Source organism: Lutra lutra, chromosome 7 (assembly GCF_902655055.1).
Source record: "Lutra lutra chromosome 7, mLutLut1.2, whole genome shotgun sequence".
NCBI lineage: Eukaryota > Metazoa > Chordata > Mammalia > Carnivora > Mustelidae > Lutra > Lutra lutra.
Window position 1 is genome coordinate 100034066 of NC_062284.1, and position 14758 is coordinate 100048823.

General features: G+C 40.8%; 1 protein-coding gene across 3 annotated transcripts in view; it reads left to right on the forward strand.

Moving 5' to 3' along the window:
• GNG2 (G protein subunit gamma 2) overlaps positions 1–14758 on the forward strand; it is a 116032-nt gene that overhangs the window by 83585 nt on the left and 17689 nt on the right. For all 3 annotated transcript variants that reach the window (XM_047737497.1, XM_047737496.1, XM_047737495.1), the window contains one exon: positions 6807–6922. In XM_047737497.1, coding sequence (XP_047593453.1) covers positions 6836–6922 — 87 coding nt within the window. In that variant the 5' untranslated portion in view covers positions 6807–6835. The remainder of the gene's footprint in view (positions 1–6806; positions 6923–14758) is intronic.

Genomic DNA, 14758 nt, shown 5'->3' on the forward strand with positions numbered 1-14758 from the left:
TGGTTCTGGGGCCAGGCTGGACCCCTACAAAGGTAAACTATGGTGTATCGTAAGGCAATCAAAGACTAGCTGATGGGGGTGAGCAGGGAGCGATCTATAGGAATTAATCATTCTCTCTTTTTAATGAAAAGTTTTTTGTTGTTTGTTTTTTAAAAGGGGTGTACACACACCTGTGTTTTTAAGCTTTGTTCACATGATCATTTCAGCAGAATTTTACTTTTTCTTTTAGCGATTTCAGTGGTTGCTATATTCAAACCATTTCCTTCCCTCTTAAAATAATGTCTGCCTGATTTCAGCCAGATGTAGAATGAAACAGGAACCTTAGTAAAGGGTATCTGATATGCATCTGTGCTTCTGCCTAAGCACCTAACAGGACTCTATCAACAACTTCTCTTGGCCCGATGTGCTCACAGGATGCAACACCCTTTTCTCAACAACACTTCTCACCACATGCAATCGCTGTCAGCTTAGGTAGGGACAGAAGACAAAAGTTTTTGTCTCCCCCATTAGGAATCTGCAATGTAGCACTTCACTTGTCTACGTGAACAAGGAACAATCTGGAAAGGATATTAAGGAAACAATTCCATTTGACAGTAGTGTCAAAAATAATAAAATATTTAGGGACTTAGAATAGAATTAACTTGGGATTAGAGAGCCCAGAAATAAATCCTCACATATACAGTTAAATGATTTTCAAGAAGGGTGACAAGACCATTCAACTTATAAAAGACAATCTTTTCAACAAATGGTGCTGGGAAAACTAGTATCCACGTGTAAAAGAATGAAGTTGAACCCTTACCCAACACCATATACAAAAATTAACTGCAGGTGCATCAAAGACCTAAAGGTAAGAGCTAAACCTCTATAACTCTCAGAAGGAGAACATAGAGCAGAAACTTCACAACATTGGATTTCCTGGATATGACACCAGAGGCACAGGCAACAAAAGAAATTTGGACTTTATGAAAATTAAAAACTCTTGTGCCTCAGAGCACAATATTAACAGAGTGAAAAGGCAATCTATGGAATGAAGGAAAATGTATCTAAACCCCATATATCTGAGAAGAGGTTAATATCCAGAATATATAGAGAGCTAAAACTCAACAACCAAAAAAACCTGATTCAAAAATAGGCAAAGGTGGGGGGCGCCTGGCTGGCCTGGTTGGTGGAGTGTGCTGCTCTTGATCTCAGGGTTGTGAGTTTTAGCCCTACCTTGGGTGTGGAGATCATGTAAAAGTAATAAAATATTTTTTTAAAATAGGCAAAGGATTTGAACAGGTATTTCTCCAAAGGACATAAGCAAATGGTCAATAAGTACTTGAAAAGATGCTTAACATCACTGATCATTAGGGAATGCAAATGAGAACCACAATGAGATACCACCTCACACCCGTTAAGATGACCACTATCAAAAAACAAAAATGGAAAATAGTGTTGGGAAGATGAGAAATTGGATCCCATGTGCACTTTTTGTGGGAATGTAAAATGGCATAGCTGCTACAAAAATCAGGATGGCTATTCCTCAAAAAGTTAAAAATAGATTTACCATATGCCCCAGCAATTCCACTTCTAGGTATACACCCAAAAGAATTGAAAGTAGGGTCTTGAAGAGATATTTGTACACCCTTGTCCATGGGAGTATTATTCACAGTAGCTAAAATATGGAAGCAATGGAAGTGTTTTCAACAGATGAATGGATAAGCAAAATGTGGTATAGACACGTAGTGAACTATTACTCAGCCTTAAAAAGGAAGGACATTCTGACACATGCTATGACAGATGTAAACCTTGAAGACCTTATGCTCTGTGAAATAAGCCAGTCATGAAAAGATAAATACTGTATGATTCCACTTCTACGAGATACCTAGAGTAGCCAAAATCATAGAAACAGAAAACAGAAGGTGGTTTCTGGGGCTGAGGGAAGGAAAGAATGGGACTTCTGTTTATTGGGTACAGAGTTTCTGTTTTATAAGATGAAAAGCATTCTGAGCGTGTCCGTGTGTGTGATGCATTGTCCAAGTACCTCAGGCTTAGAAGACAGAGTAACTTTTCTTATTTACCATAGCCACTTTTTAGGAAAATGCATATTTCTTTGGAACACTGGTCTAGGAACCTATAGCGCTTTCAGTCTTCAGGAGAAGAATTTTATGGGAACACAGCTGGAGGTGAAAAAGAAGAAAATGCACAAAGTGATTCTAACAGCTTGAGGCGCCTGGGTGGCACAGCTGGTTAGGTGTTCCACTCTTGATTTTGGCTCAGATCGTGATCTCAGGGTCCTGGGACTGAGCCTTGAGTCAGGTTCTGTGCTCAGCATGGAGTCTGCTTGAGCTTCTCCTCTCTCTCTGCCCCTCCTGCTCACACTTGCATTCTCAATCTCTCTCTCTCTCTCTCTCTCTCGCCCTCTTTCTCAAATAAATAAATATTTTAAAAAATAAATAAATGTGACACTTGGCTTTTTAAAATTTAAATTCAATTAATTAACATACAATGTATTATTAGTTTCAGAGGTAGAGGTCAGCAATTCATCAGTCTTAAATAGTACCTAGTGCTCATTATATCACATGCCCTCCTTAATGTCCATCACCCAGTTACCCCATATCTCCAGCGCCTTACTTCCAGCAACCCTCAGTTTGTTTCCTATGATTTAGAGTCTCTTATGGTTTTTCTCCCTCTCTGGTTTCATCTTGTTTTATTTTTCCCTCTATCCCCCTATTTTTCCTCTTCCCCTATGCTCTGTTTTGTTTCCTAAATTCCACATATTGAGATAATATAATTGTCCTTTCTGATTGACTTATTTCACTTAGCATATAACCCTCTAGTTCCATTTACGTCATTGCAAATGGCAAGATTTCATTTTTTTGATGGCTGAGTGGTATTCCTGTGTGTGTGTGTGTGTGTGTGTGTGTGTGTGTGTGTGTGTGTGTGTGTATACCACATCTTCTTTATCCATTCATCTGTCAATAGACGTGTGGGCTCCTTCCATAGTTTAGCTAATGTGGACATTGCTGCTATAAACATTGGGGTGCACATGCCCCTTCAGATCACCACATTTGCATCTTTGGAGTAAATCCCTAGTAGGAAACACTAGATTCTTTTGGGTCATATAGTAAAACTAGAACATTGAGGATGTATCTTCCTAAAACTAAAACCAAAGCCTGTGTTTACTTTTTCTGCTAAGTCCATTTAGTTTTCAGAGGTTTTCTCTCCCGAACATTTCTAGACTTGCATCCTACCCCTTCTCTCTTCTTTTTCTATCTCAGTCCCCATATCCCCACTTCTCTCTTCTGCCATGCAGAGGTCTTCTTCCATAGTAGAATAAAGTCCCCCAAAAGTGTCCATGTCTCCATTCCTGGAATGTACGACTATGCTATGTTAATGGCAAAGGGCAATTAAAGATGCAGATGGAATTAAGGTTGCTAGTCAAGCTGGCCTAATGATAGGGAGGTTGTCCTGGGTTATCTGGGGTAGGGGGCAGTAGAGTTGCCAGGTTCTTAAAAGTGGAGGAAGGAAGAGAGCAGAGTCAGAAGGGGATGTGACTGTAGAAGAGGTCAGAGTGATATGATGTAAGAATAACTCAACTCACCTTTGCTGGCTTTGAAAATGAGGAATAGGACCAAGAGCCAAAGAATGCCAGTAGCTCCTAGAAGCTAGGGAGAGGCAAGGAAATAGATTTTCCCTTACAGACCCCAAAAGGAATACCGCTCTGCTGATACCTTGATTTTAGCCCAGTGAGACCTATTTCAAACTTCTGACCTCCAGAACTGCAAGATAAGAAATTCCTATTGTTTAAGCTCCTACATTTGTAGTAATATGATATGGTAGCAATAGAAAACTCATACACTTTCTATCTTATTCTCCTAAGACAGAAAGCCATAACTTTCCCAGGAAACATGAACAGGCATTAGAACATAGAATTTCCTAGATACTCAAATGAAAATACTGGGTCATTTACTCAGGTGATGGTAAATCTATTGTCCAATGGCAGAAATACTCTTAATAATGGTGGTGTAAACAAAGTGGGTACTTATTTCTCTTCACATAGATGATAGCCAGTTCGCAGCTGGTATGGTGGCCCTACAGTACCAGTATGTGTCCAGATCCTTCCTGCTTACCCCAGAGTATAAACCTAAAGGTTCAAGGTGAAGCTCTGTAGTCAACAAGACCATCTTCCAGGCCAGTATCAGGAGGAGGGGGAAGCAAAGAGCACACCCTTCTCCTTTCAAGGTCGCTTCTACTTATTCCTCATTGGCCAAAACTTGGTCATCTAAGTATACTGACCAGCAAAGGAGGCTGAAGAATGTATATTTCAGTAAAGTATGCCCAGCTAAAATTCAGGGTTCTTGTGGGCTCTGTGAAAAAGAAAAGCAAATTGTTATTACCAATAAAGAAGAGGAGAAGTGGTATTTGGAGGCAAGCTATGGTTTCTGACACAGGTTACTGTGTAATCTGATTTAGATTCAAGGGCAGATGAAGAGCTGGCCAGACTCCCACATCTCCCTCGGGCCCAATGAGGATTTGGCAATTCTGTGATAATTTGTATTCTAGTATGATAAATTCTAGTTTGGAAGGAATGTTAGCTTCACAAAACAGTGTCCAGGGTCTTGTAGATCATGACTACTTCCAACTTTGGATGAATGAAAAGAGTTAGGCTATGCTTCTGGGTAAATCAAGATTCCATCTTGGTCCTGTGACGTTTTGCACGGGTGTTAGATTTTTGTTCGATCTGGGGACATATAATTTCCTTGTGGGGCTGAGATGACTGGGTTCCTAATTATGCTGATGAAGTCATAGTTGTTAAAGCCTCTTCTTGTTTTTTTTTTGTTTTGTTTTCTTTTTACATAAAGATCCCTCCACTGATCTTCAAGCACATGGAAGTAGAACTCAGAGATCTTTGTGGATTCAAAATCCCTTCAGTCTTCCTTTCCATTTTATTGTCTCTGATGCCTTTGAAAATAAGTGGAGGGAACAGTTAATTATCTTTCAATTATACTGTAAATGCTATGCTATTGGGGTGGCTGATTTTGCAGTTTTCTTTATAAAATAACACTATGAAGGGACCTCTTTGTTTACAAAGACTTATACATAATTTCTTCTTTTGCCTTGAAGAACAAGATACAAAGATATAAGTACCAAAGAAGATAATTTACATATTTATGCTCTTTTGGTAATTAAAATTGTTTTTTGATTTTACTGAATACGTAACAGTCTTATATTGAATTTACCAGGGATTATATTTCATTTCCCAGGTTTTCTATGTGTCCTCTTTCCTTCTTGAGATGGTTGCCTGATTTTACTTTACCTCTGGATAAAAATATTCCCCAAAGCTAGCAGAAGTCACACTCTTTAATATGTCTTCAGAACAGGATTCAACTGTTGACTGAAGCAAGGCTTGAATGCCTCTCATTTCTTGGGTCATGCACTCCAGCTAAATTGCTGCTCTCAGACATTGCTTCACTGTGGGGTGTCAGTGACCTCAAAGAGCACATTTACACAGACCCAAAATAGCATATGGCACCTTGACATGGAGCGAGACCTGATCAGAGTGTGGAGGAAATGGGTCCCCAAAATAAAATAGGGTACTTTCCGTGATGAACAACAACAACAAAAAATTGAGATGGTGGGTCAAGAAAGAATTAGAAGAGAAATGAAATTGGGAGGGGACATGAAGCGGGTAGGGCAAAGGATGGGGAGGAGATCTAGTAATCCCAGAGGCAAAGAAACCATCTCATAATTTACATAAGTACAGAATTCCACTCTCTAAACATTTGTGTCCCATTTCCATATTTATAAAAGTAATAGTCCATTATACTGAATACAGAATTCTGCTGGTGAACTCATTGATGTCATTAACAAGTTAGACATGGCAATCCTTCCTCCTTGACATTGCAGATGAAGAACTGTGAGTGAAGTAAATAGTTGTGTCTAGCCATATTTCAAATAGAGAGAAAGGCTATTTTTTTTTAAATGGTGGATAAACAACACTGAAGAACCACACATCCTATGCAGCGTCTCTGCAGTGTGATAGACTGAGGTGGCTACAGTTAACTAGAAAGTTAGTGTTGGAACCCACCAGCAGAACATTATAAACTTGGTGTCTTTAATCCTAAGGGATTACTTTACCATTCCTCTCTGCTTGCCTTTCATTCTTCATCCTCTGAGGGCACTTAAACAGAGTATCTGACCATAGTAGTACCTGAAAAATAACAACACTTATAACGCCTGCTGTCACCCTTACCATTTTGAGCTCAGTTCATACATTAAGATAATTTTAATGACTTTCTTTCTTAATCAGTAGCACATCTTACTCCTTTTTTTTTTTTAATTTTATTTATTTGACAGACAGAGATCACAAGTAGACAGAGAGGCAGGCAGAGAGAGAGAGGGAAGCAGGCTCCCTGCTGAGCAGAGAGCCCGATGTGGGACTCGATCCCAGGACCCTGAGATCATGACCTGAGCTGAAGGCAGCGGCTTAACCCACTGAGCCACCCAGGCGCCCCAGCGCATCTTATTCTAACTGATTTGGTAAACAGTCTTCATTGGTTTTCCCTGAAGAAGGGGTAGAAGTGCAGAGGGGTATGTGTGTGTGTGTGTTGGGGTGGGGTGGGGGGGTCTGGAAAACCACAAGCACACAGTCATCTCCTGGTCTGTCTGCAGTCAGACTTGGCACTGGACTGGGGATGGAGAGGGCTGGGAAAGCCAGGCCTTGCCACAGCCACTCTTTCGAAGTTCCCCCATGATGATGAACCTGTACGTTTGGCAGCTCCTGAATGCCCTGATGCATTCTTCCTTCCTGTGTTCTTTCCTAGTGTATCCGAAAAACCCACCCAGCATTCCAATGGCTAGCAACAATACCGCCAGCATAGCACAAGCCAGGAAGCTGGTAGAACAGCTGAAGATGGAAGCCAACATCGACAGGATAAAGGTAAGGACCACATCACCTACACAGACCCTCCAGCCTTCATTATAAGGAGCATGGTTTGCAGGCCTCTGTTCCTTGACTCCCCTTCTATGGAGAGTTATGAAAGCAGTGAGGGCAAGAGAGAAACTTAATAATTGGGCAAAAAGTTCATTTTTCTAATGTGCTTTATCTTTTCCAAATTTCTCCAGAATAAAATGACAGCATAAATTAAAACTGGTTCTCCACGTAGAATTCAAAACAGAATAATAACGGCAAAAGAGACAAACAAAAAACAAACTCATGGTTGAATTCTAGCCAAGGAAATTGGAAAAACCACAAAACTTACCAGGTCACCAGCTGACCTCCCTGATTCTGTAGAGACTGTCTTTTCATTTGGGTTTTAGCTTTTCTGTCTTGGTTTAGGTTCTAAGTTTAATTGTCTTTCTGTCATGACTAATCTTTCTTTTCACCGCTGTAGGTTGTATTTAATAACTTATTGGATTTTTTTTTTTCCTTCAAAACACAAAAATCACACATGGTCTCCCTAAGAAGTCAAACAACATAGTGGGTTAATGAAAGTATTTTATCAAATGGAACTCAGAAACATATCTCATTTTTTAAAAATAAAGCTAGAACATTCATCCAAGTGCCAAAATTCCTTTTTAAAACTAGAATATTTTTCCTGTTTCCTCCATACCAGAGTTAGCAACCTGAACAACCCTCCCAACCTTGGAAGTATGCTTCTAGAGCAAGGGTCAAAAAATTAAGGCTCATGAGCCAGATCAAGGTTTTATTAGAACATACCCATTCATATACACATTTTCTATGGCTACTTTCTCACCACAATAGCAGAGAAGAGTAGTTGCAAGAGAGACAATGTGGTCCACAAAACAAAATATTTACTGTCTGGCCTTTTACAGAAAAGTTTGCTGATCCCCCGTCTAGAACAGTGGTTCTCAGCCCACCTGTACATTCACATTACCCAGGGAGCTCTGGAAAGATGAATTCTAAGACCATACTCTAGAACAATTAAATTAGAGTCTCTTGGGCTATGAATCAGGCATCAGGTTTGGTTTTTTGCCTTTTTTTTTTTTTTTTTTAAGTTGTCAGTTAGTTTCAATGTATAGCCATGGTAAAGAACCTAGGGGAGGGGCACCTGGTTGGGTCAGTGAGTTAACTGTCACCTTTGGCTCGGGTCATAATCCCAGGACCCTGGAATCAACCCCCAAGTGGGGCTCCCTGCTCATTGGTTAGTCTGCTTCTCCTTCTCTCTCTCCCTCCTGCTCATGTTCTCTTTCTCTCTCTCTCAATTAAATAAATAAAGCCTTAAAAAAAAGAAGAAGAAGAAGAAGAACCTAGGAAAAAGATTTGCTCCTCCTCCTCCATTTTTTTTTTTTAAGTAAACTCCACACCTGATGTGGGTCTTGAACTCATGACCCTGAGATCAAGAGTCTCATACATGCTTTACTAACTGAGCCAGTCAGACACCTGGGGTTTGCTCCTTCTAACTCCCATCAGATATGGACTGGAGAGTCTTTCTTCATAAATAAGCTGAGCAAATATCCATGGGCATCTGTCTGTCCTAATCTTTTTTGAGTTCTGATAATGGGGCCATGTAGGCCCATCTTCTCTTCTTTCCACAGCTTTAACTCTTCTTATTCATGAACGAGATAAATACAGGGAACTCACCATTTGCCTTGCTCCTTTACAACACCTTCCTCTTTTCCTCTTTTCCCTTTGCCTCTTCTTTTTCACTCCCTTGCTGAAAAAGTACAGTGTGGAAGGGGGCACAGAATCTGCTGCAAGAAGTGAGGGGGTTCAAAGACAATGGCATCAAAAAGAGTCATTTGGTGCTTCTTTGGGAGGGATGGGGAGAGAGGAAGCTTCTGCCCATGGGCCTTCTGGAAAATGTCACTTTGCCTTTCAGGGTGGCCCAACTAAGATAAAAGTATTTGTGAAGCGCTATTGTGGTTGGCATTTTCTCTTACACCTCAGGATCCTCAGATCTGGCTCCTGAAGGAGGTTGTGATGGTGTTAGAGGTGATGAAAAGCCAGCAGTGGGAGGAAGAGGACGGAAATAGGCCTTTTCAACCGTAAATCAGACCTCCATCCTCCCTCACCTGAATTACTGACTGCAGGGGGCTCCTAGTTGATCCCTGAAATCCATCTCAACCTTGTCTCCATCCTTGCCATCAATTATCCTCCACATTGCTACCAAAGAAAATTTTCTCTAAGAAAATCTCATTATGGGGCACCTGGGTGGCTCAGAGGGTTAAGCCTCTGCCTTCAGCTCAGGTCATGATCTCAGGGTCTTGGGATCGAGCCCCACATCAGGCTCTCTGCTCAGCAGGGAGCCTGCTTCCTCCTCTCTCTCTGCCTGTCTCTCTGCCTACTTGTGATCTCTGTCTGTCAAATAAATAAATAAAATCTTTAAAAAAAAATCTCATTATGTTCCTCTCACACAGAAAATCTTTTCCTGATTCCCATCACCTTTAAAATAAAATTCAAACTCTTTAACAGAGTATGCAAGGTCCCTCTGACCTCTGCCCCTCTTTTTGGCTTCATCTCCTTTTTTTTTGCCTAGAACATTCACTCTCCTCCTTTCAATTCTTCTGCTTTAAACTCTGGAGACTCCGTGAAGACTAAGATCAATCATTACATCCTTTGAGAAGCTTTCCCGGACCTTCATCATAAGGTTGAATTTGGGCCAATTTTCAGTTGTTCATTTATTCTTTTATCTAATAAGTACTTTGTTGACAGCTTTTTAAATGGCCAGACCATGCTAGGTCCTAGAGATACAGAAGTGGAGAGAGAGAGGAAGACATGGCTCTTGCCCTCAGGGATCTCCTAGTTTAGGAGTGGGTTACCAAAAAATAGGAACAAGACCTATCACATAAATAAGATACACGGGAAGCATAATCACCAGATATTATCGGAAAGAAGGCAGCACCACACCCTGACTCCCTTCCTATACTACTTCTCAAGACAACAGAGGCATGGCCACTGTAAGAAAGAGAAAGCATTTATCTAACAAACTGAGTGCTAGGTGGTGGTCTTCCTAGGTGATCTTCGCATCCACATCTCTGGACCCTTGCTCTGTCATTAGACCTCAGGTTGTTGGAAGTACAGCGGCAGCTTGTCACTCAGCCTTTGTCCTGCACATCAGAGCCAGGCAGGCATGCTGTGGCAAAGTGTCAGATTATTTTTAGTTCAAGCTGTTGGCTAAACTGCGACTGTGTTGACAGTGTTGTCAGCTAGCTGGTTTAGGGCTTGGCTATTTGCCTAAAGGACTCCCTTCAAAGGCTTCTGAGCACTGGGGCTTCTCCACCTACTTTCCCTGCATGATCCTGTCGGCAAGAAAGGGCTTTTCTCTGAAGATCCCATGTATGTGATTCTGCAGGCAGAGAAGTGACCGCTTTGAGTTCTGTATGGCGGCAGTGGCGTTATGTACATCTGGCAGAGCCCACTGTGACTGAGGCCATGAGAAGCAGGGGGCAGGGGACACAGCTGGCACTGGTGCTTCGAGAGTCCCATCAGCAGGGGCAGCCTCATCCCTCCTGCGGCCTCCAGGATAACTCGGGCTGCAGAGAGAAGCTGTACTATAACAGGATCTGAATAGCATATTCATTTTTAAACCTTGTGTCCTATCCCTCTGCATCATAGATCCCGGGAGAATTGAGCTAATGAACCCATTATCTGTTCATAAGCCTCAGGCATATATAAATTATACTCCCAGCCTTTCTGTGTTTCTTTGTTAGCATTTCATTCAAGGACAGAAAGTAAAGAGAAATCAAAGGAAGCTGGGAAGGGATCTAGGGACAGGGACACAGAGGGGCGTAGAGACTGTGACACTCAGATGTACGAGACAACAATATAGTCACAGAGATGTTGAGCAAAGACGGATGAAAGGAAGCTTGTCCTTAGAGCACAAATTGAGAGAGCACGTCCAAAAGTAAAGGACAGCAGGTTTCGGTGAAGTCTATTTATTCACCACTCTGTTAGGGCTCGTTGGGTTTCTAATAATAGAAGCCTAGGCCAAGTTCACTTAAGCAGGAAGAGGGGATTGATTATAAAAGATAGAGTGTGTCTCAGATTCCAAGAGCAGAAATGTAGCCGGGTAAGCCATAGAAATAAGAGCTGAAGACCGTCAGAGACCAGGAGAGCTCTGTTACATGCCCTTGCCTCACTCTGTGTGTCTGTCTCTTTCTTTTCCTGGGAAGAATAGATTTCTCAGCTTCCTGTTCCATGTGGCAGACATGATGGCTGCCCACAGCTCCCAGGATCCCATGTTACTTCCAGCTCCATGAAGAAAGAGATCGGTTGATTCAATTACCTTCAGTCTCAAGTGCATATTGCTAGAATGGCATCTCTGTTCTAGTAGAATGAGTGAACCATCTGCAGTTCAATCAACGGACATTAGAATCAAACCACAACACTGCTCTAGGAATTAACCCACACTTCATAGTTAAGGAGGAGTGAGAATCATTGTAAGCTAGAAAGATGCTCTTTGACAGAGGGCATCATTAGCATCATGAAAAATAATGTAAATGTAAGAACAAAAGAAACCAGGGCCAGAAGCATGGGTGAAATGATTGCTTCTAAACTAATTGGATACTCCATAAATTGACCCCACATAAAAATGTCAAATTTCTTTCTCATTTCTCCCAAGTATTCCTAATAGACCTTTCCAACTTGTTCCCCTTATTATCCCAAAAGTATGCTATGTAAATTCCTACTTCTCTGGTTATTCTGGGTTCCTCAGTGAGAATGCCCTTCCCCTCATTCTTTTCCTGTCTACTACAGACTGAATGTTTGTCTCTCCCCACCCTCCCAAGATTTTTGTTGAAATCCTAACCGCCAATATAATGATATTTGGAGGTGGGGCATTTGGAAGATGATTAGATTGGGAGGGTGAGCCCTTATGAATAGGATTAGTGTCCCTATAAGAGACCCCAGGGAGATCCCTCATCACTGCCACCATGCAAGGTAATAGTGAGAAGACATCTGTAAACCAGGAAGTGACGTCCACCAGACACTGAATCTGCTTGATCTTAGACTTTGCAGTCTCCAGAACTGTGAGAAATAAATTCCTGCTATTTGTAATCTACCCAGTCTAAAATATTTTGTTACAAAAGCCCAACCAACTAAGATCCTCCCCAAATCTTACTCACCAATTAGGGGTCAGCTCCAGTCCCCACTTGTCCATGAATATCTTGCCATTCTGACTATGTTTACTAATTGGTTTCATTTTCATCAAATAAATTTTTCCATAAGACTACATAGTCCTCAGGGCGCCTGGCTCAGTGGGTTAAAGCCTCTGCCTTCAGCTCAGGGCATGATGGGATCAAGCCCCACATCGGGCTCTCTGCTCAGCAGCGAGCCTGCTTCCCCCGCCCCCCCGCCGCCCTTCGCCTGCCTCTCTGCCTACTTGTGATCTCTGTCAAATAAATAAATAAAATCTTAAAAAAAAAATACTACACAGTCCTCAAAGTCAAAGACCATGTAATTTATTTCTCTGTATCCTTCAGGGTGCTGGGGTACAGGCATTTAAGAAACCTTTTTTTTTTTTTTTTTTTTTTAGTGGATAGCTTCAAGTTTATGTACTTAGAATGTCATATAACAGAACATCAGAAGCTATATTTCACATGACATTTCCAATGACATTTATGGTTTAGGAAATTGCAAGCATGGTCACATTGGCCAAATAAAACTATGGTCATAGGGGCACTGGGTGGCTCAGTCGGTTAAGTGTCCAGCTCTTGATTTTGGCTTAGGTCATGATCTCAGGGTTCTGGGACCAAGTGCTGCGCTGGGCTCTGCACTCAGCAGAAAGTCTGCTTGAGGATTCTGTCTGTCTCTCTCTTTCTCTCCCTGGAAAAATAAATAAATCTTTAAAAAAGAACTGTGATCATAGGAGAAAATTCATTGAAATACAAAAATGAAGAGAGTACAGTAAATACTTTCATGTGTTGTGTTTGATTATAAGAAGCCAGCATTTAGGGGCGCCTGGGTGGCTCAGTGGGTTAAGCCGCTGCCTTCGGCTCAGGTCATGATCCCAGGTCCTGGGTTCAAGCCCCGCATCGGGCTCTCTGCTCAGCGGGGAGCCTGCTTCCTCCTCTCTCTCTGCCTGCCTCTCTGCCTACTTGTGATTTCTCTCTGTCAAATAAATAAATAAAATCTTTAAAAAAAAAAAAAAAAAAAAAAAAGAAGCCAGCATTTATTGTATACTTTCTTTTTGTAGTAATTCAACATAAAAACAGATTGATTTTCATAACTGACAAATATGTATAAATTATCAAACAAATGCAAATGTTTCTAATGATTAAATCATCTTTCTGATGACTGATTCATAAAAGGTTGGAATTGAACGTCACAGAAAATGGTACTGAGAAATGGACCAGTTAGATATCATCCTTGGTAGTAGAGAAAGGACATATATCCTAGGTTTGGGACTTTTGAAGTATTTTTTCAGAATTTGAAATGAAATTTTTAACATCTCTTCTCTAAAATGCTGCATTTGAGGGGCGCCTGGGTGGCTCAGTCAATTGAGTGTCTGACTCTTGGTTTCAGCTCAGGTCATGATCTCATGGGTGGTAAGATTGAGGCCTTCATCCAGCTCCATCCTTGGTGGGAAGTCTGCTTAAAGATTCCCTCCCTCTGCTTCTCTTGCCACTCACACACACACTCTCTCTCTCTGAAATAAATAAATATTTTTGAAAAGATGCTTGCATTTGATTGGGGAGAATGAGATACTATCCTCCTTATTGACCAGTTATTTTAGGGATAATAAAATCAGTGTAGTATGTCAAAGGACATAAAGAGGAAGGGGTCATATTCACAGTTGGCCAGTCCTCATTCATTCAGTTTGCTGAAAATGAAGCAAAAAACATAAAATTGAACTCACACATACATTAGTAACTAAGCTTGACACTTCATTTTTATGAGAGTTGATATAACTTTTAAAAATTCCGTATTTATTAAGCACCGTGTACATGCTTAACTTTATGCATTGTGTCTAGGAGCTATAGCAGTAGTACTGTTAAACCTTGTTATTTGAAATCCCTAGGAAAAAAGAATTTTTCTGAATAGCCCAGTTTTCAGGCCAGATGAAGTCTCCCTTCTTAAAAAATGTAACTACTTTGGATGACACTTTGAATGTCTTTCTTTTTTTATTAAATAGAGTAAATTAAATATAATGTGCTTTTTTGATGATTCATTTGAAGTTATTAATTTCAAGAATATTTCCTATTTCATTTTTTAGAAAAATGCTATTGATGTACCATTCATTTAATACCACCTTGGAGGAGAGGGGAGGGGAAGACCACTTAGATGAGTCACTCATTATTTTACAAATAAAAAATAGTCAATATTTATTTATATAATTTTACTTCCTCTAGTATCATAATCAAAGTTTGATCTTGGGCAGTCTTCACACCCAGGAAATATCCTTTAGACTTAATTTTGGCCACCAGCTGTGATGCGGGTGCCATGATGGTGTGAGACATCATGGCAACTTGCTGCCTTTCATTCCCAACATTAGTAGTCTTGCTATCCATAACACCTCTCATATTTTCAGTATGGTTCCAAGGCATTTCAAAGAATCCTAATGTTTTTTTCTGCAGTCACTTGTGTTTAAGCTGGATGTTTTCATTTTTTCTGACTTGAATTACATTTTAATGATTCAAAGAAATATGAAGACTTAAAAATAGCCAGTTGCTTTTGACCTGAGCTAAAGACCTTTCTAGATAAATGTCAGACCAGTCTCTCCTACTTTGGAAATTCTATCTCATCCCAGAGGTTTCATAGTTTCTTTTGTCTTCAGGTACATCGCCAAGCCAATGGCCGACGATGAACATCCCA